This window comes from Lissotriton helveticus, chromosome 8, assembly GCF_964261635.1.
Source record: "Lissotriton helveticus chromosome 8, aLisHel1.1, whole genome shotgun sequence".
Taxonomy (NCBI): domain Eukaryota; kingdom Metazoa; phylum Chordata; class Amphibia; order Caudata; family Salamandridae; genus Lissotriton; species Lissotriton helveticus.
The window spans coordinates 253,933,160-253,957,253 of record NC_136069.1 but is presented as its reverse complement, the minus strand read 5'-3'; the positions used below and the strand labels follow the sequence as shown (position 1 = coordinate 253,957,253).

The following is a 24,094-nucleotide window of genomic DNA, read 5'->3' as shown; positions in this document are numbered from 1 at the left end:
AGAAAGGGAGCTGAGGTGTGACATTCACATCCTGATAGCTCATCACTAGGTTGATATGTCTCCTTGAGCTAGATGGGAGGACAGAGTTGACACTGGATTTGATTTAGCAATTTATAAAGCGTGAACCAATGCCCGTGGGCGTCAAGGCATTGGTGCAGTTAGTGTCCTGTGAAAGAAGAAGAATTACATGGTCCTAGCCCAGAAGGAAACATTATAAAGAAAAGAGCCAGGCCTTCAAAGCCTTATGGAAAGCAAAGAGGGCTTGCAAACAAGAAATCGAATAAGAAAGAGTGTTCCAGACCTTGAATGCACCCAGAGAAAAGGCTCTCCCTCCTCATCTTGCCCTTTGATACTTGGGAATAACCAACAGATTTGTTCCTGGCAGATCGCAGCTGTTCAGATGGAATGTATCATTGGAACAGATACTTAATACCATTAGGGTCAGCATTGTGTAGTGTCTTGTGAACAATGCATAGTGCTTTGAAAGTAATTTGTTTGCTAATTGGGAGCCAATGCACTTGCACATGAATTGGGCTGTGCCTGTCCCCACACAAAGAGCTGCATACCCCCATTCCTTGTAGTGTGTCTGGAGCCAGGCCAGGAAGGGTAGGGACATTGTGCTCTTCAAATGCCTCTTTGAATGATTCCCCACTTCAAAGGCAGAACTGGGTATAAGTACTGGGCCCCTGACACCACCAACTCAGAACACTCTGGACCTGAGCACACTGTGTCAGGAAAAAGGACTGCTGAGCTGCTGAAAGGAGTGACAATCTGTTGGACTCTGCTGGGTTCGCTTGACTCCTGCTCTGCTGTGCCTGCCCGGCCGTCCCCTGCCTGGTGGTTAAAAGGACAGGACCTGAATCTCTACATCCTCTGAACCAAGGAACTTCAAAGCTGGCATGCCTCCTGTTCTAAAATCTCAGGGACATCAAAGACTTCAATCAGTTCTACTTCTGCTGATGGATTCTGCCAACTGTGAGTCCTACCCTGCCAAGAGGTGCCAATCCAGTCCTTCTTCAGAGACTCCACAGCATCAACAGTGTGGCTCGATGACAATGTAGCACCTTCATCTTAAGGGGTTTGATGGCAATGCAGGACCCAACTTTAAGGCTCAACAATGATGCAGTGTCTTCATCGTAAGGGGTTTGACTATGAGGCAGTATCTGACTGTGAGGCTCATTGACGATGCAGTGCCTTCATCGTGAGGGGCTGATGATGACACAGGGCCTGACTCCGTGACTCGGAACCAACGCAGTTGCTCTCCGATGTTGACACATCCTCATAAAATGTACTATTTTCAACAGGGCCTGCGTGGCTTCTGGATCCGACCCACGATCCATCATGGTCGGCTTGACTTGTCAGAATTCACACGGTCTAGTGTGACTAGATGTCCACGGTTGGTGCTATATTTCACTTTAATCTTTAAAAATTCATAACTTCAATTCGACTTATTGGATTTTTGTCGTTTTGTTCCTTAAATTAAGCTCTATGTTTCTAACTTGGTGTAGAGTATTTTTGTGTTGTGTTTTTCACTGTTTGACTGTTGCACAAACACTTTACATGTTGCCTCTTAAGTTAAGCCAGCCTGCTCTGTGGCAAGCTGCCAGAGGAAGAGGACAGGTTGAAATAGGGTGTGTATCTAACTAACCCTGATTACAGTGGTGGTCCCTACTTGGGCAGGGGGCATACCTCTGCCAAGTAGGAACACATTTTCTAACAATTGGTGTATGAACAGTAAATACCAATCTATGCATAACATAATGGTTTGCATACACAATATACTCATTTGTTGGCATATTGTATGTGTTAGTCTTCGTGATGAATTAGTTCATGGACATAATGTTGCGGTTGGGTGCCTACTCTAGTGGTTTGCAAGGGTAACTTATGGTCCACATGTCTAATGTATTAGGTGAGATCCATAATATATTGATTTTCAATATACAACAGTTAAAGCACTGCGACCTGGACTCTTCAGTACTCATCACATACCACAAAGGCCATTAGTTGCTACAGAACAGCTCAAAACACAGATATCAATGAGCAAGTCTTAACCTGTGGATCATGGCAAAAATGTGACCACATCACTGCTTGGCCTAAAGATTTCAGAGCAGGCCCAACTGCCTCCATGGAAACAATGAATCTGAATGTGATCATGGACTCCAACCTGTCATTCCAAACACTGTTTTACCATATAACCAAAAGTGCTGTTTTCACTTTTAGAATTCTACACCATACCTTTGCTCCTCTTGGATTCCTACACAGGGCACAGGCTTTCTAGTTACATGCTTACCATACTGGTGGGCTCCGTATTGTCTCTAGAAGCACCTAGCAGACTATAACTAGGGCTGGGCGGTAACTCCGCTCCTCCGACAGAGTTAACAGAGTTTTGCCACTCCCCGCTTCCGCAAAATCACGACAACCGCCGCGTGGCAGAGTTTACCATCACCCACCCCTAATTCTTTGCATTAGAGAGCCTGACCCCAACATAGATGCTCTGTGGCCAGATAAGCATTTCAGTGTAGAAATGAGGCTCCATTATTCTTGTTTTTAGTCCCTTTTACGTTTCTCAGAATTCATCATCCCTGTGCCCCTGTTAGTTGCATTACTGTGAGAGAAAGAGCGGGAATGGCGCTGTTAGGTCTGTGGCAGAGTTGGTGTTGGGTTTGGACTGCTGGACCTTGTCCCGGAGGGGTACCTCCACAGGGGTCGGCTTGTGCAGCAGGGTCCATCAGAGCTGCAAGTTAGTAATTAAGGAAGGGTCTGGTACTACACTAAGGACAGAACTGCATCAAGATTCACTAAACCTATGTCACATTTGAACTGTCCCTACAACATTTTGAACTCTCTTGGTGAAACAATGAGATCCACTGTGTTCATGCTCAATGGTAGGACCCTTTAAATGTGCGACTGTGAACTCACTGTACTATATGTTGTAATCGGTGTAAATCACATATTTCTTTTAGAATTCATTCAATTTTCTATTACCCTTTTCTATAGAAGCTGTAATGACAGAGATGTGGTCAATACAAGAGTGCACAGTTGAAAGGTCATTGTGTCACCTTCAAAAATAAATCAACCACCTGAATGCTATCTTTCTTTCTTCACGTGTACACATTGGGGGGGGCGTGATATTTTAAATGACAAGGCTAGTAGCCAGAAGCAGCGCAAGAAGGGAGGGGTAGAAGGGGACAGAAAGAGAGATGGAGATTGGAGGTTGAGCGAATGTTGATAAAGTATAGTGGTCAGTTTATGGCACTCTATGCATTCTGAAGTTCCCTAACATGCTCGATAAAGCCTACAAACAGATTATTTCTACCAGAGTACATCCGTGTTAAGGTCCCGGGGTTACATTAGTATGTATATTTCCGAATATTCTTCCCCAGCCCTTTGTGGTCAACCAAAGCACAGCAAAAGCGGGTGAACTTTGAAAACAGTTCCTGGCATAATTAATAAATCTGTTTTCGACTTTGAGGATAGAGTAATTAAAAGTATGCACAAACTGTAAGGAGCACTCAGATAGTTTCTGTCAGAAAAGCTCTAATGTTATCTGTGACACCGGTAAAGCAATAGGGACCTCCTTGCAATTTAATATGCCTCATCTGGTGCATGGAGGAAACATAGTAGCATGGCTTTCATATAATTTAATCACAAAGTGAAATGCACTATTCTTTGTGTTTGCGCACATATGCTCAGATGGATAGATGTTTATTTGATTGTAGACTTTTTTTTCGTCTGTTTAGCAATCCTTGTAACAAATAGAGGGCCTAAACAAAGTTCGTTTATGTGCTCATGATAGTGTTCAAAGGCCTTTTTTTTCCAGTGGACCGTTCCTTAATTCACTTTTTATAACCATTTGGACCAACTCAATTTCTGTAAACACCATCTGAATTGTAGGTCGAATATTAAGCTTTGCTCTGCGTGATGTGCAGCCGCTAATTTATAACATTGACTGGAATTATAATAGGCTCCTTGTTTGGCACCCTCTTGGTGTTTTTAATTCCAAGTATTTGCTTTTGACAGCTCAGTCAGTCACCACGTAATGTTACAGAGCACAAGCTTCTTGATTTCTCAACTGCAATGAAGCAACCCTACAACAATAAGGGGTGGGCAGAAATTCACGGAATCTCACAGAGTTTCTAGGTAACTCCACGGAATGCCACAGAGTTTGAGTCCCGCCCATCCCAACAATAACGTATTGAGAATAATACAGCTAGACATGTTTTAAACCTGAGCCAGTGTGACTGTATTACTTTTTTCAGTCATGTCCCTTCACTAGCTACCTGTTGCAAGAAGAATCTCTTTAGAGTCTTTCTGCATTGACCACCAAGTGATTAATTGAATACGGACCCTGTTCTTACTTGAAACATCAACCACAACACTCAAAGTCAGCACTTCAAATCCAAAATGACCCCTTCTTAACCAATCACCCTTTCCACAGAACACACATCAATGAGAGCTCCTTATTTATACAAACATATAGGTTCTATAAGACCCGTCTAAAGACAATAAGATAATCAATAATTACCTAAAATTAAAAACAACAAAGACCTGGCTGTTGTATAAAAAAAGATTTCAGTCGGTCTCAGACTACAAACATCACTGGTTAGCATATTCAGACTTTGATCCTACCTCTCACACTCTTTCTCTCCACCCCTGACTCAGTAAAGCATGGTAACATACCTGCTGCAACATGATTAGAGCACGCATCTTAGCCTAACTCTCAAAACCAAATGATATTACTTAAAGGACACACCTCACCCTATGTTCTCCCATCAATGCATAACAAATAGATAAGCTACTCATTTAAGAATATAAATGCGTCCTTGTCAAATGTAACCAGTGCTCATGTCAAGTGTACCAATACCTTCGGATTGAATTTGCTATATTAAAAAAAACTGCAACAAAAAACAAATGAAACCAAATGAATCAGAAATATTTCACATCAAGCACAGTTTTGAGGCATTCTAATGTACTTGGCTTCATTTTGTTTCTCTCAGCCGCTGTTGGAATTTGCTCCACTGTCTCATTTTTTGTAAGTTGTCTATTGGGCTTCTGTGTCATAAAGTTCATTAACGTTGTTGCTGTTTCAATTAGTATAGGTGCCCTTTATATGTACCAAAGAGCAAAAGAGACGGTGGAGTTTACAAAATAGTCATTGTATAGTGTTGCATTGATGAGTTATAGAAATCATATATATTTTGTTAATTCAAAACAAACCAGACGATTAACTTTTAACAATTTTCTGACAAAGATAAGATCTTAGTTGAATAGGCAAATATTTCGAAAAAAGTTGTTGCATCACTTGTCCATCTATACCTAGAGACTAAGAGATTTTCAATCCAAGTATTTCCAAATAAGTTAGATTTTCTTCTTCTAAGAACTTCTTGTCCACCAGATATGGTAATGGTTGGCTAAATAAGGTGGTTTATTCACGTTGGTCATTTTGTAATTGAGGCAGCACATGTTACGTTTGAAGTTTACATCAGTCAGTAGTTAATGCAAGTCCTTCAGAATTGGAGAAATATGATTGAAAGCTCTAAGACTATGAGTCGTGCTGTGGAGTGCAATGTAGCCCAAAGGATGAGAGCAAAGGAAGACTGAGGTACATCAGCTTGCACAGTGTTGACAAAATCGACTTGAGAGATAACTAAAGCATGAGTCGCTTTTGAGTAGGAGACAGTAGATGTGATTGTGATTCCTGTTAATGCATGACACAGCACACCCAAATGAGCTATTCTTAACAAGAAACTCACTCCTCCTCTAGTGCGACTAACTCTGTTTTACTGAGTATTGACATCCTGTTCTGGAAAACTAACACCCTTATAATACCTTTCCTATTAATTCTGATTTTGAGAAGAAAGTTGAATTTCTTCCTGAAGTGTTTGACGTATGGATTAAACTCTACACCTTTGTATGTGGTTCATCTGTTAAAAAGTATGGGAAGCAGTCCACAAAATGAATGAAAATCCAGTACACAATCAATGTTTGTGACAGTTATTCCTCATTTCCAATGGGAAAACGTGTACTGGCGTAGCTGTGACAAAATCAGTAATTACCATGCTCATGGTATCAGTAATTTCCTGTTCATTACTACAGCATCCCTTTTACTGCATACCTAAGAATGAGAGCCTAAGTTGCTACTGAAAAACATGTTCCAATAGGAACATATGCAAAAGAGGAACATTTGCAAAACAAATAATGGACAACTGCCTTTTACCCAAAATATCTATGCTCCAAGGACCCCTCTTTTCAGATGAAATTTGAATAATCTACAAATAACTTAGACTGAATAAAACATATGCAATGTCAGTCTGCCCAATGCAAAGCAAAGCGAAAGTTGCAGAATCGTGGCCTAGTTCACTGGTTCTTATCGTTCAAATACAAGAGAAGAAGCTTTGGGACTGCAAATCTGAATGAAAGAGGGCTGCCATGACAGTGACATAAGTGCATGAAGTGTGAATCTGTAGAGAGAATTTATGATTCCAATCGAATGCTACAAACATGTAAATTCCTTACACATTATATACAATTAACATAGAAATATTTGATTGATATAAATGACCTGGGTGACTCCAGTACTGCATAAACCTCCCTATTTGCCTAATCCGTGAATGCTCTCATCTTACACTTACAGTATCATGATTGTCTACTAATTAGGAAAGAGAGTAACACATCAGGTAAATGGTACTCCGCCTCAATTCTCAATGTTTATCATTCATCATGTTGTATTTACATTGTAGTTATGATGAATCAACATGCACCATGGATGAAAACTATCCGAAAAATATTACTGATGTCTTCCCGGGAATCCGGGGTAAATTGGATGCTGTTTTTGAACTCAGGGGTAAGTTGACCAATGTGAGCATTTTTCATGTTTAAAAGACATTATTTAATGCCATTAAATACAGCATAAACAAATACAAACTGATATATTAACTAATAAATCACTAATTAATATACTGATTTAATAACTTTGAGGAAAAGGACGAAAGTCTTTATAATTTTTACAAGGGAAGGAAAAAGGGGAGAGAGGTATGGGTAAAACAAAAAGATAAAAGAAAATATCCTATAGTATAAATATAATGTCGAAGAAAAATACAGTTCTGATCTACAACTTAGCATGAATAAATGAAACAGGAATTATGGGCCCGATTCACAGAACTAACTTAAGACAAAATCCTAAACTTACTATTTTTAGCATTCACAGAAGTTAGGATTTTGTCTTAAGACAAACTTAAGACAGACTTAAGACAGACTTAAGACAGACTTAAGACAAAATCCTAACTTAAGTCTGTCTTAAGACAAACTTAAGACAAAATCCTAACTTCTGTGAATACCAAAAGTAGTAAGTTTAGGATTTTGTCCTAAGTTAGTTCTGTGAATCGGGCCCTATATGATTAAAACTGCAACCTTACAGTCAAATGCAAAGGAAGAACACAAAGGTAAAAAAAGGTCAAGGAGGGTAAAAATTTTCAGACAATCAGGAATAGTTTTTAATATAACATTTTCAACCTGGTCAAGAAATGTGTTTAGAGGTAACCATAACAAATCAGCATTATGAGAGGATAAACATTGAATGGTGTAGATAGTATACAACTTATGATGCAGATATACCTAATTTCACCACCCCTAGTATAACTTCCAATTAAAAATGATTTGCTGAAAAGCAATTGCTAGTAAAATATCTAATAATTTATCCTTAGGAAAATATGGGGCAAAAATATAGAAAAATATAATGAATATTGAAGAGGTGAGCTAAACTAAAAATCTTTCTAATCTGGGACCAAACCCTATGCCCCAAAAAAAGGTGTATTGGGGCATATACATAACATATGCATAAGGTCTGCCTTAGAAAATTTAGAAGACCAATATTTATCAGAGATAGCTGAAGAAAATTTGGAGCATTGTAAAGGGGTAAGATAAAGTCTGTGGGGTATAAAAAATAAGGATTGAGTAATACCAGCTGACGTGGAAAGTTTGTAAATGCGTGCCCATACCTTATTCCAAAAAGAAACAATGCAAGCAACCCAGAGATCACCTTCCCTTAAAGCTCTGATTTGAACTTGATTCGAGAGGGATCTGGAAGAGAAAGATACTTATATGTAATCAATGGTTTAGGTCCTGTTTTAAAAGAAATCCATAAATCCAGAATGAAAAGGAACTAGACTTGGGGATATTCCAAGGAAAAATACACATCAAGAACCACATGCATCAATGTTATGTTATGTTATGTTAAAAAAACTTATAAAGCACACAAATACCAACAGGAGTCTCAGCACTGACTGCTCCAGGGACAGGACAATAGCCTAGTTGTTAAGAAGCTTACGTATTAAGTAGCCAAGTTTGTAATTGTTTCCTGAATGCCAATATGATAGGAAGGGCTCTAATCCAAGGTGTAAGAGAGTTCCATAACTTAGCAGTGGGAACCACAAAGATTCTGCCGCCCAAGTTAGTGCCATAGGTTCTGGGGGCGGCAAGCAGGTTAGCCCCTGAGGAGCGTAAGGATCTTCTGGAGTATAGATCTGCAATAAGTTCTTCAGAAACTCTGGCCCTATATTGTGGATCACCTTATAAGCAAATCACAACGCTTTGAATTACAGGCAATCAATGCAGTTGTCTGACAACCTTAGAGACAGACTTAAATTTAGGTGTGCCAGAAAGCATCCTAGCGGCTGCATTCGGTACCAGCTGTAACTTGTTTAAAACCATTTCCGGTGCATTGATCAGCAAACTGTTAACAATAGTCCACTTTGGCGCACCTTTGGCTATAGTGCAATTTAAATAGCCCTCTAGATCAAGGGGCATATCAAGAGTCAGTGCCAGAGCGCAAGAAAACGAAGAGGGACAGCTAAAAAAGGAGGTTTAACTGGGATTCAGCAGCCCCTACAGGGCTTGCAGCCATCCCTGCGAGCGAGGTATACTGGTTAAAAAAAACATAATTAAAAGAACAATGAGTAATGGTAAAGGATAAAAGCAATTAAAACGGAATACTACCTTCCTCAAGATGGCGCCTGCAGCGGGAGCCAGGCACCTCCCAAAACAGCCTAATGAGCCTACAAGGAAAATAACATCAGGGCAATATGTCCGGGCTCACGAGGAGCTGAACAGATGTGCTATAGTGCAATTTAATTAGCCCTCCAGGACAAGGGGTGTGTCAAGAGTCAGCGCCAGAGCTCAAGAAAACAAAGAGAGCCAACTAAAAAAGATTTTTTAACTGGGGTCCAGCAACCCCTACATGGCTTGCAGACTCCCCTGCGAGGGCTGTATACTGATAGAGAAAAACTTAATTAAAAGAACAATGAGAAATGGTAAAACTTAAAAGCAATTAAAACAGAAAACTACCTCCCTTAAGATGGCACATGCAGGGGGAGCCAGGCACCTCCCAAAACGGCCCAATGAGCCTTCAAGGAAAATCCCAGCAGGGTAATATGTCCAGGCTCAGGAGGAGCTTCGCAGATGCGCTTTAGTACAATTTAGATAGTCCTCCAGGACAAGGGGCATGCCAAGAGTCAGAACCAGAGCACAAGAAAACAAAGAGGGATAACTAAAAAAGGAGGTCTAACTGGGGTCTAGCAACCCCTACTGGACTCGCAGGCTCCCCTGCGAGCGGTGTGTACTGGTAAAGAAAAGCATAACTAAAAGAACAATGACAAATGTTAAAACATAAAAGCAATTAAAACAGAAGGCCAGCTTCCTTAATATGGTGCCTGCAGCGGGAGCCAGGCACCTCCCAAAATGGTCCAATGAGCCTTCAAGGCAATAACAGCAGGGCAATGTGTTCAGGCTCAGGAGGAGGTGCGCGTATGCACTGTAGTGCAATCTAAAGAGCCCTCCAGGACAAGAGGTGTGTCAAAAGTCAGTGCCAGAGCGCAAGAAAACGAAGAGGAACAACTAAAAAAGAAGGTTTAACTGGGGTCCAGCAACCCCTACACGGTTCGCTGGCTCCTCTGAGAGAGCTGTATACTTGTAGCAGGGTTTCTGTTCTCCCACATAACTGTGCACAGAGGATTGGAACCTCAGCGAATTAGGGTGACCCAAAACTCACCTTAGTACCCAACAAACCCCTTACCGAGCTAGCTACAGTGTCTCATTGGTCATAACGAACTCCCAATGTTTAGACAAACCTGAACATGAGCTTACAATACCTCAGGTTACGTGGAACACATGAGCACTCTTTAGTTATACAATCATTTCAAACCAGAACGTGGAGTAAATGAGGACACGTGCACATTTGAAATATTTATTTACTAATGCCGTCTTCTCAGGCGCAGTATCTTAGATAATACAAGGAGACATATTATCAGAAGCAAAGTTATCAGCATAGTTACTAGTCCATAGAAAGCAAATGGTGACAGCATGCTAACATGCTGTAATGAATAAGGGTTAACAACACTTATTTCTCACCCTCCCTAACACACATATTATATTAATAGCTAAGAAGGTCTCTTTGGGTTTTTGCAGGGCTGGCCCATACCTCAGGATCCTAGAATGAAGAGATCACATCAGCATACACCAGCTCTCTCTGCATGCGAACAGCATCAAGTGTGTTTGTGTGCTTCAAGCAAAGCAATATAAAACCCGCCTAAAACCCAAAGTTGGCAGAAGCTGCACTTATGTTATGTCTATGAAGGCGCGAAGATCAGACCTCATAACAATTCTATATCGTGTTATTCCTGAAGCTTCAGCACTCTCTGTACAGACATAGTTTATTAAGCAAAGCTGATATCAGAGTAATAACATATTATTCTCATGTAAACCACAACGAACTACTAGGTTGAAAGCTAAATCAACAATTAAGTGTCGTGTGCAGAAGCAGCCAAAGGAACAAATGGCGTTTAAACATGTAATGAGCCTATGCTAACTTAACGCATTATAATGATATACAGTAGCTATATGACATACGGGTAAAGAAAAACGTAATTTAAAGAACAATGAGCAATGGTAAAACATAAAAGCAATTAAAACGGAAGACTAGCTTCCTTGAGATGGCACCTACAGTGGGAGCCAGGCAACTCCCAAAACAGCCCCATGAGCCTACAAGGAAAATATCAGCAGGGCAATATGTCCGAGGTTAGAAGGAGGAGGAACATGAATAAAAAGATTTAGGACAGTGGTATGTGAGGCACAATTGAGGAAAGGAGATAGGAGAATTATTATTAAAAAATTGAGAAACCCACATAAGACCCTTATCCTTCCAGGTCCTCCAAAAGAAAGCTCTATTGTTATTTATCATTAAGGAATTATTATCACATAACATTTTCAGGAATATAGATGAAGATAGGTTAATTGGGAGAAACGTAGACTTGACCAAGGAACCGTCTTCTGTAAAATAGGGGTTTGAAGAAACGATTTTGTGGAAGAGAAAGATAACACTTCTTTAAAAGTAAAAGAAAGAAGAGAAGTTTTTCTAGATCAAGCCACAATGTAGAAAAAGACGAGTTCAAATCAAAAGTCAAAAAGCAGCTTGACGTAAAGCAGAAACTCTATGATAACAATACAAGTTTGGAAAATTCACTCCACCAACTACTTTTGACTTTTGTAAAGTAACTAAAGCTGCTCTTGATTTTTCTTATGCCATAAAATTTAGGAAGAATTGTATTAATTTTCCTAAATAAATATTTTGGAATATGAACTGGCAACATAGAGAGAAGATATTACAAAAGAGGGAAAACATAATTTTAATGGAATCCAAGCAATCTCACCAGGACAAAAATAAGGAGAAACAGAAGAATTATTCCAAATGTGGGAGAGAAAGGACTGAAGTGCTAAAACAAAAAATAAAGAAGAAAGTGGACAGCCTTGTCTAACTCCCTTATGAAGAGGGAAATAGGAAGAAATTATACCATTTACCAACACCGATGCACGAGGAGTATAATATAAAAGAGAAATAAGAGCTATCATTTTAGGAGCAAATTCATGCCATTGTAATGATTTAAGCATAAACTCCCAATTTATTCTATCATATGCCTTCTCAGCATCAATTGTTTTGACTGCAAGGGAAGATTTAAGGGAATGATCTTTACCAAGACCATTAAGAAATAATTGAGCATTATCAGAAATAAGCCTCCCTTTGAGAAATTCTGATTGTTCTTTCCCTATAAGATGTGGAAGTGAGGATTCCAGATGTAGAGCTAAAAGTGTGGCAAAAATCTTATCATCAAATTTTAGCATTGAAATGAGCTTGTAATTTTACAATCATGGGGATCTTTGCCATCTTTGTGAATAAGACAGATTATTGCCTCTTGAAATGTACCCGAAGTGGAAGAGGATTGAATAAAATGATTAAATAAATGATATAAATATGGAAGGAGAATATTAGAGAAATGAAGAAGTATTTCCCCAGTAAAGCCCTCAGGGCCCGGTGTTTTCCCCAACTTTAAAAACTTTAATGCTCTAGTAAGTTCATCAGAAGTGAGATAACTTTCCAGAGATTTAAAATCCAAGTTTGGGGAAATATGGTGGGGGTTTGGCTTAAATAATCAAATATTTCAGAAGAGTGAGATTCTATATGAAGATTATAAAATTTAAGAAACTCTTCTAAAATATCTTAAAGATTAGTAATGGTGTTCCCCTGTGAAGATGATACTGAGTGAATGAAATGTCTTCCTTTTCAAATTTTTGAGTAATTTGCTAACAATTTACCGATTTTATTTCTCCCACCATAATACCGTGCATTTTTTCCTAAGTATAAAATTAGCTTCATCCGTGGAAATAGTATTACATTTAAATTTGGCCTGCAGAATTTATTAAGATCAGAAGACAATTTAAAAGAGAAATATTGCTTCCCAAAAATTTGATTGATGAAAGCAATACATAGAGGGCCCGATTCACAGAACTAACTTAAGACAAAATCCTAAACTTACTAGAAGACACTTACTCATTTCGGTATTCACAGAAGTTAGGAGTCCTACCGAAAGTCTTAAAATTAAGATTTTTCACAGTTTAGTAGTAGTAAAGTTAGGACTCCTAACTTTAGGACTCCTAAATGCCTTCTGTGAATAACAAAAGTCTTAAAATTAGGATTTTTCTAAATTTAGTAGTAGTAAAGTTAGGACTCCTAACTTTAGGACTCCTAAATGCCTTCTGTGAATAACAAAAGTCTTAAAATTAGAATTTTTCTAAATTTAGTAGTAGTAAAGTTGAGACTCCTAACTTTAGGATTCCTAAATGCCTTCTGTGAATAACAAAAGTCTTAAAATTAGGATTTTTCTAAATTTAGTAGTAGTAAAGTTAGAACTCCTAACTTTAGGACTCCTAAATGCCTTCTGTGAATACCGAAAGACTGAAAATTATTATTTTTCTAAGTTTCGTAGTAGTAAAGTTGAGAAAAATCCTAATTTTAAGACTTTCGGTATTCACAGAAGGCATTTAGGAGTCCTAAAGTTAGGACTCCTAACTTCTGTGAATACCGAAATGAGTAAGTGCCTTCTGTGAATACCGAAATGAGTAAGTGCCTTCTGTGAATACCAAAATGGTAGTAAGTTTAGGATTTTGTCTTAAGTTAGTTCTGTGAATCGGGCCCTATGTTCCTTTGCTTGACTTTTCTTTTTCTTGGAAACATAGATTAAAATAAAACCATTTGCCGCTGCTTAAAGCGTGTCCCATAGTAAAGAAGAAGAAATATCCGAAGCATCATTAAATGAAAACAATTCAAAAGTAAAAGAATTAAGGGAATTAGATAATTGAGCATCTTGTAAAAAGGAATGATTACATCTCTATCTATGTGAAGGAGACCTGGGGGCAACCCAATCCAAGGCAGTAACAACCTTAGCATGGTCAGACTCTATAATTTCAGTATTGTAGGATTGTATTATGCATTGTGATGGGGCTAGGAAAGAAAAATGTGATCCAGACGTGAAAGTGTACCATGGGAGTATGAATAAAAAGTGTAATCTTGGGCAGTGGGATAGACAGTCTCCATGAATGTACCAAAGAACCTTTAGAATTAGCAGGATAAAATTGCTCATGCATTTTATGTGATGAGAATTGAACTGAGGACTGTCTATCCAAAAAAGAGATCATAATTGGGGTACAGTCCCCACCCAGGAAAAAATGTGCATCATAATATTGTTTACATTTTCTTGCAAGGGAAGGCCAAAACGTTTGCTCAGGTTGTGTAGGAGCATAAACATTCAATATAGTAAGAGGAATATTATCTATTGGAAGACTAACAGTAATCCACCTGTCTCCTGTGAAACCATAGTGAGATTTAGAGATTTTCTGCACATTACAACAACCCCATTGTTTTTATTTACTGAAGGGGAAACAAACACATGCTCCACCCAGCTTTGTTCATATTTCAATGCTTAAGACTGAACAAGGTGAGTTTCCTGAAGAAGTATGCAAAATAAGTAATAATAAACTTTCTGAGAATGGTAATACATTGAAAATTAATGCAATAGAGGTCAAATGCCACTGCAAACAAATCTTGAGTCTTGTTAGCAACTAATATTAGCTGTGTGCTCAATCACTGCAAATGGGGGCATAGCCACTAAAGGGTCATCTCAACAATTGGCAATAATAGCTCCCCCTTCCTCAACACCTTCCCCTAACAGTTCTGGCAACCACAACAACCACAATTAATTGTGGATACGACTCCCACTTATGGAATACAACAGAACTAAAGGGAGCTGTCACAGGATAATCACTGAGCCACAAATTGCATTAGAGCTATGGGAAAAGAAAGTTAACACTTTTGTTATGCTAGAAACCCATTGGCAGTTCGGGCTGGACTGTTCCCATGAGGCACAGGGTCAAGACTAATGTGCATATAGCTGGGTCTGAACTGAGGTGGCGAAGTGAGCTAAAGAATGATGATGGATTCAACCCAGATCTGTGACTGGGGGTGAGTGTTTTGGTTCTTCCTAAGTTGGCAGGGTATGCCCAGACCCTTGCCCTTTGGGTCCCTTGCTCCCTTTGCCACTGCATTCAAGCTAACCTGGCTGATGAAGGGTGTAACCCAGAAACTAGTCCCAGGATGCTTGTTTCCGGTTTCAGGGAAAACCTGGCTTGGCAGTTCGGGCAGGACTGTTCCCATGAGGCACAGGGTCAAGACTGATTTGCATATAGATGGGTCTGAACTGAGGTGGCGAAGTGAGCTAAAGAATGATGATGGATTTAACCCAGATCTGTGACTGGGGATGAGTGTTTTAGAAAAGTCTCAGCGCTCCGTCCATCATCTCCTTGTGTTTGCTTTGGAAATGCATTGTAAGCAAATATATCTGCATCGTTTGTTGGGGTACTATTAACAAAGGAGAGGCCCTCATTAATGCCAATGATAATGCCACTAGTGATTTTCATTACATGACAGGTATATCATATCATTAATAATGTAAATTGTTATCTTAATTCCAACATATCAGTGGATATTTAAGATTGCTTTGCTGTGTTATTGATCACATTTCCTGATTTTGGGGAATTTTATTTCTAAATATCTTTTAAAGGTAGTTGGTTTTAATGTGCATGCAACACATTAATGAAAACAATAATTTAAGTTGTGTTAAGCTATACCTGCAGATGCTCAAAAAGTACAACATTCTGACATTATTATCCAAAGCAAATTTAACTTCATTAATGCCTTAGTGACGTTTGCATGCATGATGTTATATATAACATCAGAAATGTCATTGATTGTATCATTCTGACGTAATATGTGTCATGAACTAAACTAATGTAGGTATCATTGTAATCAACTGTTGAAACCCCCATATAATTGCTTTTGCGTCACCCTGTTTCTGTAGTAGGGTCTGCCCTTCACCCTTGTTTAAACCAATTTGGTAAAAATAGTATGATCCGGTGTCAAACAGTTACGTTAGAATAGAGATTGTATTAAAAATTGCATCTTGTACTGGCATGTGGATTTCATAACTTCTGCCCGTCCATGAACAGAACATGCGATCTTCCCCTCCTGCGCTTTTGTCTGTTCGGTCATTAGTATGGGTGTGAACTGCAAAGATGAGTGAAGAAAACCAACAGCCATTGCTGCAAAGCACTCACTCTGCATTTAAAAGAAAGATTAGCATTCACCAAGAGGTCTCAAATTATTGAAGATAATTCCATACTTTCCAACATCCAAACCGGATTCTGTCCAGGAAGAGGCACAGACTCTGCATAAATCGTCATATGGGATTACTTTAAAAACACAGCAGACCACAACGGGGTAGCTGCACTATCTCTCTTAGACCTTTCAGCTGCCCTTTGACACAGTTGATCATGGCACTCTAATCCTAAAACAATGCAAAGCCAGTATAGAGGGGACTGCTCTCGACTGGATCACATCCTACTTTCAGAACAAAGCAAATGTCATCCATACTCCTCCTTTCTTATCCAACCCCTACATCATAAAATTAAGAGTCATTCAAGGCTCTATCATCTCACCTATGCTTTTCAACATCTAAATGAAGTAAGTACCTTCCAAGACCTCGGATCTCCACCCAAGGTCAAAGGTACTATCTCTCTTCTACTGTCTAAACTTGATTATGCCAATGACCTCTACCATGGATCACCTCTATCAATTATAAAAAGATTACAATTAATTACAAAATTGGTTGCCAGACTCCTCCTACATGTAACATCACAATCCCACAGCACACATCTCCCATGCCTTAAGCGCCCTACATGTGTTACCAGTTGCAAGAAGGTCCACTTTCAAGCTCCTTTGTATCACTCACAAAGTAATATATGGAACAGGACCACTTTTCCTCAGCAAGAAAACACAAAATACATACAACAAAGAAAGCTCCGCTCCAGATTGGCACCCCGCCCCAAACCCCCAGCATAAAAGCAAAAAAACAATGGGTGGAACATCTTTCTCTGTTCAAGTAGTCAGACTATGGACTATTCAAATCTTATGACAGGGGGTTGATAGCATTTCCCCCACCTTGAGTGACTTGTTGAATCTCTCTCTCGTTAGTGAGGAAGTCCCCTCACAATTGAAACATGCGGTGGGGAAATTGCTTGTAAAAAAACAGGACTTGATCCTCTCTGCCTCAGTAATTACAGGCTGGTCTCTCTTCTACCGGATCCTGCAAAGCTCTTGGAAAAGCATGTTAATAAAGACCTTTCTGCCTTTCTTGAGTCCAATGAAAGTCTCCAACCCACTCAATTGGGGTTTAGACCACAGCACAGAAACAGCTTTGCTGACTGTGGTCGAAGAATTCAAATCTCTCCTGGACCAAGGATGCTAAGCAGCCATTATTCTATTGGACTTGAGTGCTGCTTTACGCATGGTCGACCACCCCACACTCATCCATAGAATTTCCAAAGTGGGCATCGAAGGACGAGCCTTGAAATGGCTTTCCTCCTTCCTGAAGAATAGAACTTTCCAAGCGCTTGACCATCAATGGTACTCTGAAAGCCTCTCTTTGAGCTGTGGGGTGCCACAGGGCTCTTCTTTGATCCAAACTCTTTTAAAACATAATGTGCTCCCTTGGCTGAAATTGTCTATTCTTTTGGGTTGTCTCTGGTTTCTTACGCAGATAACAACCAGCTGGTGATTTCCTTCTCCCCTGCTTCCAGCTCTAACTACCTTAGTTTGTCCCCCTGTCTTCAAGAAGTGGCCAAATGATTGGACAATTTCAAGCTGAAGATCAATGAGGATAAGACCAAGGTCATGGTACTGGTACTGGGAAATTATTCAAACAGAAATGTCCTAACTCTCTTGCCTGACTGCCTGGAAGGTCTTACTAGTCGCAAAGAGGTGATAAAGAGTGTGCGGCTGGACTCCAATCTTACTATGGAGCACCAAGCAAACAAATTAGCAGCAAGCTGCTTTGGTGTTCTTAGACTTCTAAGAAAGGCCCTTAATATTTTACCTTTCATAACCACAAGTCTCATTGTCCAGGCTCTTGTCATCTCCTGCCTGGACTATGGTAATGCTCTCTATCTCGCCTTCCTTTGTTATGTGCTATAAAGGCTTCAGATGATTCAGAAAGCCGCTGATCAGCCTTTTATGAATCTTCCCAGACACCAATCTGTTGAGAAGGCTGATTTTGTTATTGGAGGCCGATATTGCAGCAGCATTGCAAAACCGGCCCCCCAATAACAAAAAACAGCCCCCACCCTTCCAGCCTTCCGGGAAAGTGCCTGTTGCCCCCTGCGGCCAGTCCGGCCTTGCTTAAGACATCTGAGATCCTCCCATGTTTAGCCGTTTCCCAACTAAAATCCCTATATAGAGGATTGGCAGACTCCATCAAACCCGTGAGCCCTATCAACTTGTTGTCCAGCAAAGGAATATTACTTGGAAAGTTAATGGCAGCATATTGGAGCCATAGCCATAACTAGAACCCAGGGACCTCTATATCCTCTGCAGCTACCAACTGTAGGCTTGAATCACCAGAGACAAAATAGGAGCTCTTGGGGTGGAAGCTGTCCTATTTTTAGGCCACCATGTAGAGAAAAGGCTTGTTATTTTAAGAAAGTTGAGGAAAACAGATGGGCATGTATGCACATCAGGACAGACTACATAAGGTAGGGATTAAGATGAGGAAGATGAGCACAGTAGTACCAATTGTGACCAATATGGTGTTATTTAACCCCTTCCACGCTCATGACGAGCTCAGCTCATCATGAGTTACGCCTGTCGTACGCTCATGACGAGCTGAGCTCGTCATGAACCGCGGCTTTTTGAAAAAGTCAGCGCACAGCGGGGAAACCCCGCAGCGCGCATGGGGTTAATCAACTTTGCTTGAATGGAGCATGCAATAGTAGACAGCACAATATCTATGTTATTGCTCATTGAGGATTGGTGCTTATTTATTTATTCATTTATTTTTCCCATTACATTTCTATGAGATGTGTATTATGTCTAGTATATTTATAATTATTTTGAATCCTATTACAGCGTTACTGAGACATGATACATTTTTTCACATTTGGTGTATGATTATTGTTTCGTTTATTTTTTATTTTAGGGTTTCTGCATTTCATCATTGGATCACACTCATTAAAATTTGACAGGAAAACTCAAAGTGTAACTGAGGTTCTGGAAGCAAAGACATGGCTCGGATGCTAAACATGAACACACATTTCACAGTAAAATCCTACCTGCTTGTAGATATTGTTTGCATTTTATGATTTGAACAACCTGTCAAGGGTCATAACGATGGGATGTGCGTACATGGAGAGTGTATTTAGTGGTTTTCTGCTAGAGGTGTGGGCCAACAACATAGTCGAATATAAGTGAAGCTGCAGAGCTGCTGCTAGAACTCTTCACTTTCCTGTAGTATCCTGCAAAAGCACTGTGAGATGCGACCATAATCTTACCTTACCTAAAAGGAAGGAACTCCACCTCTACTGGTGGCAAAAAGATGGGAGGTGGCTCTGAACATTTGGAATTAAAAACAGTTTGGAAACGAGCCCACCTGCATCCCAAGTGTGGCTGAGCGGCATGGAAAGCAGATATAAGCCTGCCTAACTACTAGGATGGGTGATCTGCAATGGGAATCAGACTGCTGTGTTATCAATTGATCGCCTTTTTATATGGGCTGCACTGGAGGTAAATAGTAAGCACTCGCAGTGGGTAGAGGCAGCGTCCAAATGGGGTACGAACCGTGGCCATCCGTCTTTGCAACTCTTGTAGGATTGACATATCATTCTAGTTTTGAACGCAAAAAAAGGATCTATTTATTTATTTAACACATGATGTCTGAATTTTTAAGTACAACCCCTGTGCATACTTTATAGACCATGCTTCTTTTTTGTACAGTTACATTGTATTATGTTTTTTGTACAGTAAAACATATAGAAATGATAAATAAGTTTCCATTTTTACAGTACTTTTCTGCAGAATTAGTTTTTGGCTAAGGACTACAGCAATTGCTTTCTGGATACATAAAGTAGCAATCATATTTCCATGTTGATCATTCTTGAACTATTTCAAAGATTACTTTTTGACTGGTTACGATTCATCAAAACAATTAAAAACTTCCTTTAGCTCCTCCCTATCTTTGCCTACAAGCTCGATCCAGATTTTTGTCTTGGTCAGAGGGAGGAAGGTGGAAGAGAGGGCGGGAGGAGCTGCCCAGCAACTAACCATCCCACACACCATCACAACAGAAGAAATGAACAAAGAGGTGGGGAATGGAAGCAGGTGGGCTAGGATTGTTCTTAGACACCCACTCACCACGTCATGATTCAGTTTGCCACACCTGCTTCATTTCACATTGTTTCTCTGTAGAAGACAAGCGCTGTGAAATGACTGGGATGTGTGTCTGTGACTGACCAAACTGCCAGACACTGTTTGGATATTCTTTTAGCCTAATAAACAGTCCAAACAGTTTTTGACTCCTTTCTCTGACACAGACACACAAACAAACAAGCTTTATTCTGTATATATTTATGTATAACCATAAAAGCATTCTATAGTAAAAACATTTCAACATAAAAAAATTAAAATACATATTCACATCACATAATTCCAAAAAGAGCAAATTTAGTCACAAACACTGGCAGAGCATATAGTTGAATATTTACAGTATACACTAACGATCGACAAAGAAGTCATAATTTAATCCATCTGTAACAAATATTAACCTTAAAAAGGCAACTTCTTGCCATATAAGACTTTATTACCAAAGTATAAAATGATAAAAACCATGCATTAAAATCATGTCTATTCAGTTTCGTAATTCAATGCTTCTAGATGTATAAGGTCCTTTCTCCGTCTAATTGCCATCTGAACAAAAAGGATAATCGCATTGCATGTTGATACATATTCTAGATTATGAGCATGATAAAAAGCAGATTTATAAGAAAACTTCAGCGTTTTGGGGGAATATATTTGAAAATCTGACAGATAACTAGTTCTGTGTGTTGTGCTGGCTAGTCAATGACTGTGAGGGCAGTATAGAACCCAGCAACAGACATGGGGGAACTGTTATGATATGTAGATGATGAAAACATGTGTTTGTGATATGTTTCCATCCAACAAAAAATATAGGTTGCCTAAACCCCCATGTATCTTTCTATTGCTTTACAAATACCCAAATGCATAGCACCCAGTTCATCACTGTGTGTACTTTAACCTGTTGAAAACAGATTCCTGTATGTTATCCCCACACTCATGAGACTCAGAGAATTAAAGTTGATGCTGATGCCTTGCCAGGTATATGTTCCTGAAACAAGTTAAATTGCAGAGAAGTACAGTGATTTGGAAAAAATGTGAAAAATGTGACATCTTGTTCAGCGTCATCTCCCTCTCAGCCAATCAGGATGAGGTTGGTCTGGGACCAAGCAAAATAAACTTAGGATATGTAATGTTACAAAATATATGATTGTGGTGTGTTTTCATGCAGTCAAGGAGTGAAACATATGACCACAACAAAGGTATTGTTAACCAGTTTTTCACTTGCAATTTCTTTCCAAATTTCCAAAATGAACTGCACCTAGTTTATCACCTGTGGGCACCTTGAACCCATACAAATCCCATACATGTTTGGAGACCCAAAGGACCAAAACTGCACATCTATCCTTGGCAAGCATATGATCCTGCATGAGGAAGACTGGAGGAAATTAGCATGTTTTGGAAACATCTTGTTCAGTGTGTTCTTTCAGCCAGTCATGACAAAAGAGGACTGACTTGTACCAATACTTTTTATAGGTCATACAACATTAGAATATATATCATTTTTATATTCTTCATATATAACTGAGTTTGATATCTGTCATCAAATTAACAGAGTACTGTAAACAGTGATTCTGCCACAATTCTGCGTAAATATTACATCATTGATTGTGCAGACAACAATATCTAGGAAACCACACACACATTTGGTATTGCTGGACTGCAGATATTCAGGGCAGCATAACAGGGCGTAGCTAGAGCTTCTGGCGCCCGGGGCTATCACTCAGATTGGCGCCCCTGATAGGTACTGGGGGGGAGGGGGGATGCGGGGGAAAAAGGACGACAAGTAGTGGAGGTGGATTGGCAGGATTTCAGACACTCCAGGCTCCTATCTAGGCTTTTCTTTCTGTTCAGTCCAGGAATTCCAGCTAACTGGGTGATTCCTTACAGTTTTCCTGCGAACAATCTGCTCTTGGAAGGGTCCTCCTATTTGATGGAGTTGCCCAATCCATGGGATTGAGGCACACATAAATTACAGCCAGCCAGAGCGGTGTTGTGTGTAAAATGGAATGTCCAGTTATGAGAAAATCCAAACATGGCAGATGCTGACACACCAAAAGAGGACAGGTTAATGTTTTGACATAGGCAACAAAAGGGGTGTGCAGTTGCATTATTTTTTTTTTATTAATCTACCATACGTTTTGGCAGGAGGAGCACTTCTTTATCAGTTTCTCAGCTGATGATGGATGTCCCATTAATGTTAAACACAAAAGCCTGGAACAACTATTAAAGTCAGAAAGACTAATGGTAATAATGTGGAAAGTGTCTAGACTAATGGCCATTCAGAAAATGACATTCCCTATTTGCAACGGAGACGTCATGTCATGAGCACAAAGAAAGCTATATATATATATGTACTGTAGCACATAAACAGGTAAGCGCTTTCAGCCAAAACAGAGAGAGAATACAAGAGAGCTGCATTGGAGACACAGTGAGTTCAGGTACCTAATGTCTGTGGATTGATGCTGGGCTGCATGAGTTGCCTTAGGTGATAAAATATAATGTTCACTGTTTTAAATCGCTTTCTGAGCATGTATTTGGCAAGAATAACTTTCTGAATAATGTTGCTCAACAACACTAATGTATGTTGCGATTTTCAGTGCTACAGGATGGTGAACGCAAAAGCAGAAGAGCTAATAAAACATAATACAGGTTGCGTTTTAAATTGATTTAGGAAGCAGTCAATATATGGGACATCTAATCAGGAAAAACACAAACCTTTCCCTCCCATAGCTTGAGGTTAGCACCTCTCAGTATGTAAGTCACAGTATCAATTTATGAAAAAAGTGTCTTACCATCATGAAGTATACAAGTCAAGTGCCTGCTGATGAGACCCTAAACACTGTCCATAGCTGCCAAGGTTTCAGATTGCTTATGTGTGACATTTTCATAATTTCAATGTAAATATGAGTGACATTTCAATGCCAATGAGTGACACTTCCGAACAAGCATATTCAAGCAATGAAGATGACTGAAGCATATAAATTTAGGAAATTGCACCCATTTGAGCAAGAAGAAACTCTTAAGAAGATCTGAAAACTGCTGCAAATGACGAACCTTTGGCTTTGCTGTTACTCAATATTTGTGATTGCTGTAATTTATATTTGTATGCTCTTTGTCTATCATATATGGCCCAATGCCATTGTGTGGTATCATTTATATGCCTTATATCTTTATTTGTAAAGCACTGTATTATCTTTCAGCCCCTCTCACACATTGTTCATTTGTTTTTTAGTGCTGCTCATACCAATGTAGGGTGCCAGAGTAGTTTACATCAGACACACATTACACCAACACAATGATTCTTTCGTAGGTATTCCAGTCTAGCAAAAGGTTATTTGTAGCACATGTCCCCTGACAACAGCTGAAGTGGTTTCATAGGTAGTTAATTATGAAACGGAAGTGATTTGCAGTGTTCACAAGCATTTGGCCTGGTGTACTTCAAGAAATATAGCACACATTTAAAAATAGCAACTGGGGGTACAAAGGTCAATTCAAATGATGTCATCAGTATCCTAATGACCATTATTAAAACTTCATAAAGCCTTTCTATTGGAAATTTTGAACGTGACAAAAGCGCGCCAGATACCACACACCGGCTGTGAAAGTGTGCCACCTCACAATGATCTCGCTGCCTGGCTGCACTCTGCCATTTATTGTGTAAATCAGAGGCTGGTGGCACTTACTTGGGCAGTGGTTGCAGAGTCCTGAGGAGTGTGGCGGTGGCGCTCCGAGAATTTCTTGACGCTCTGTCTTTCAAGGCAGTGGCTGCAGGCTGTAGATTCGGGTTTGCAGACCGCTTCATTTAACAGTCAGCCTCGGGCTGGCAGGCCGTGAGTCCCTGGGCGGACGGGGCCGGCTAGTGACACGCAGGCTATGTCCTGGCGGCCGCTGCCTTCACCCTCCGCCACTCACTTGATTTCTCTCCGGTCTGGCATTATTAAATTAGGGGGAGGGGGGGCGTTAAGGAAA

The 24,094-nt window shown here is 39.8% G+C and overlaps 1 protein-coding gene across 1 annotated transcript in view; it reads left to right on the top strand.

The window, feature by feature from the left end:
• Positions 1 to 19,320, top strand: part of LOC144771588 (matrix metalloproteinase-20-like) — a 142,346-nt gene extending 123,026 nt beyond the window's left edge. Inside the window, exons 9-10 of the mRNA XM_078655973.1 lie at positions 6,741 to 6,844; positions 18,912 to 19,320. Of these exons, the coding sequence (XP_078512099.1) occupies positions 6,741 to 6,844; positions 18,912 to 19,012 (205 nt within the window). The 3' untranslated portion in view covers positions 19,013 to 19,320. The remainder of the gene's footprint in view (positions 1 to 6,740; positions 6,845 to 18,911) is intronic.
• Positions 19,321 to 24,094: the final 4,774 nt, after the last annotated feature.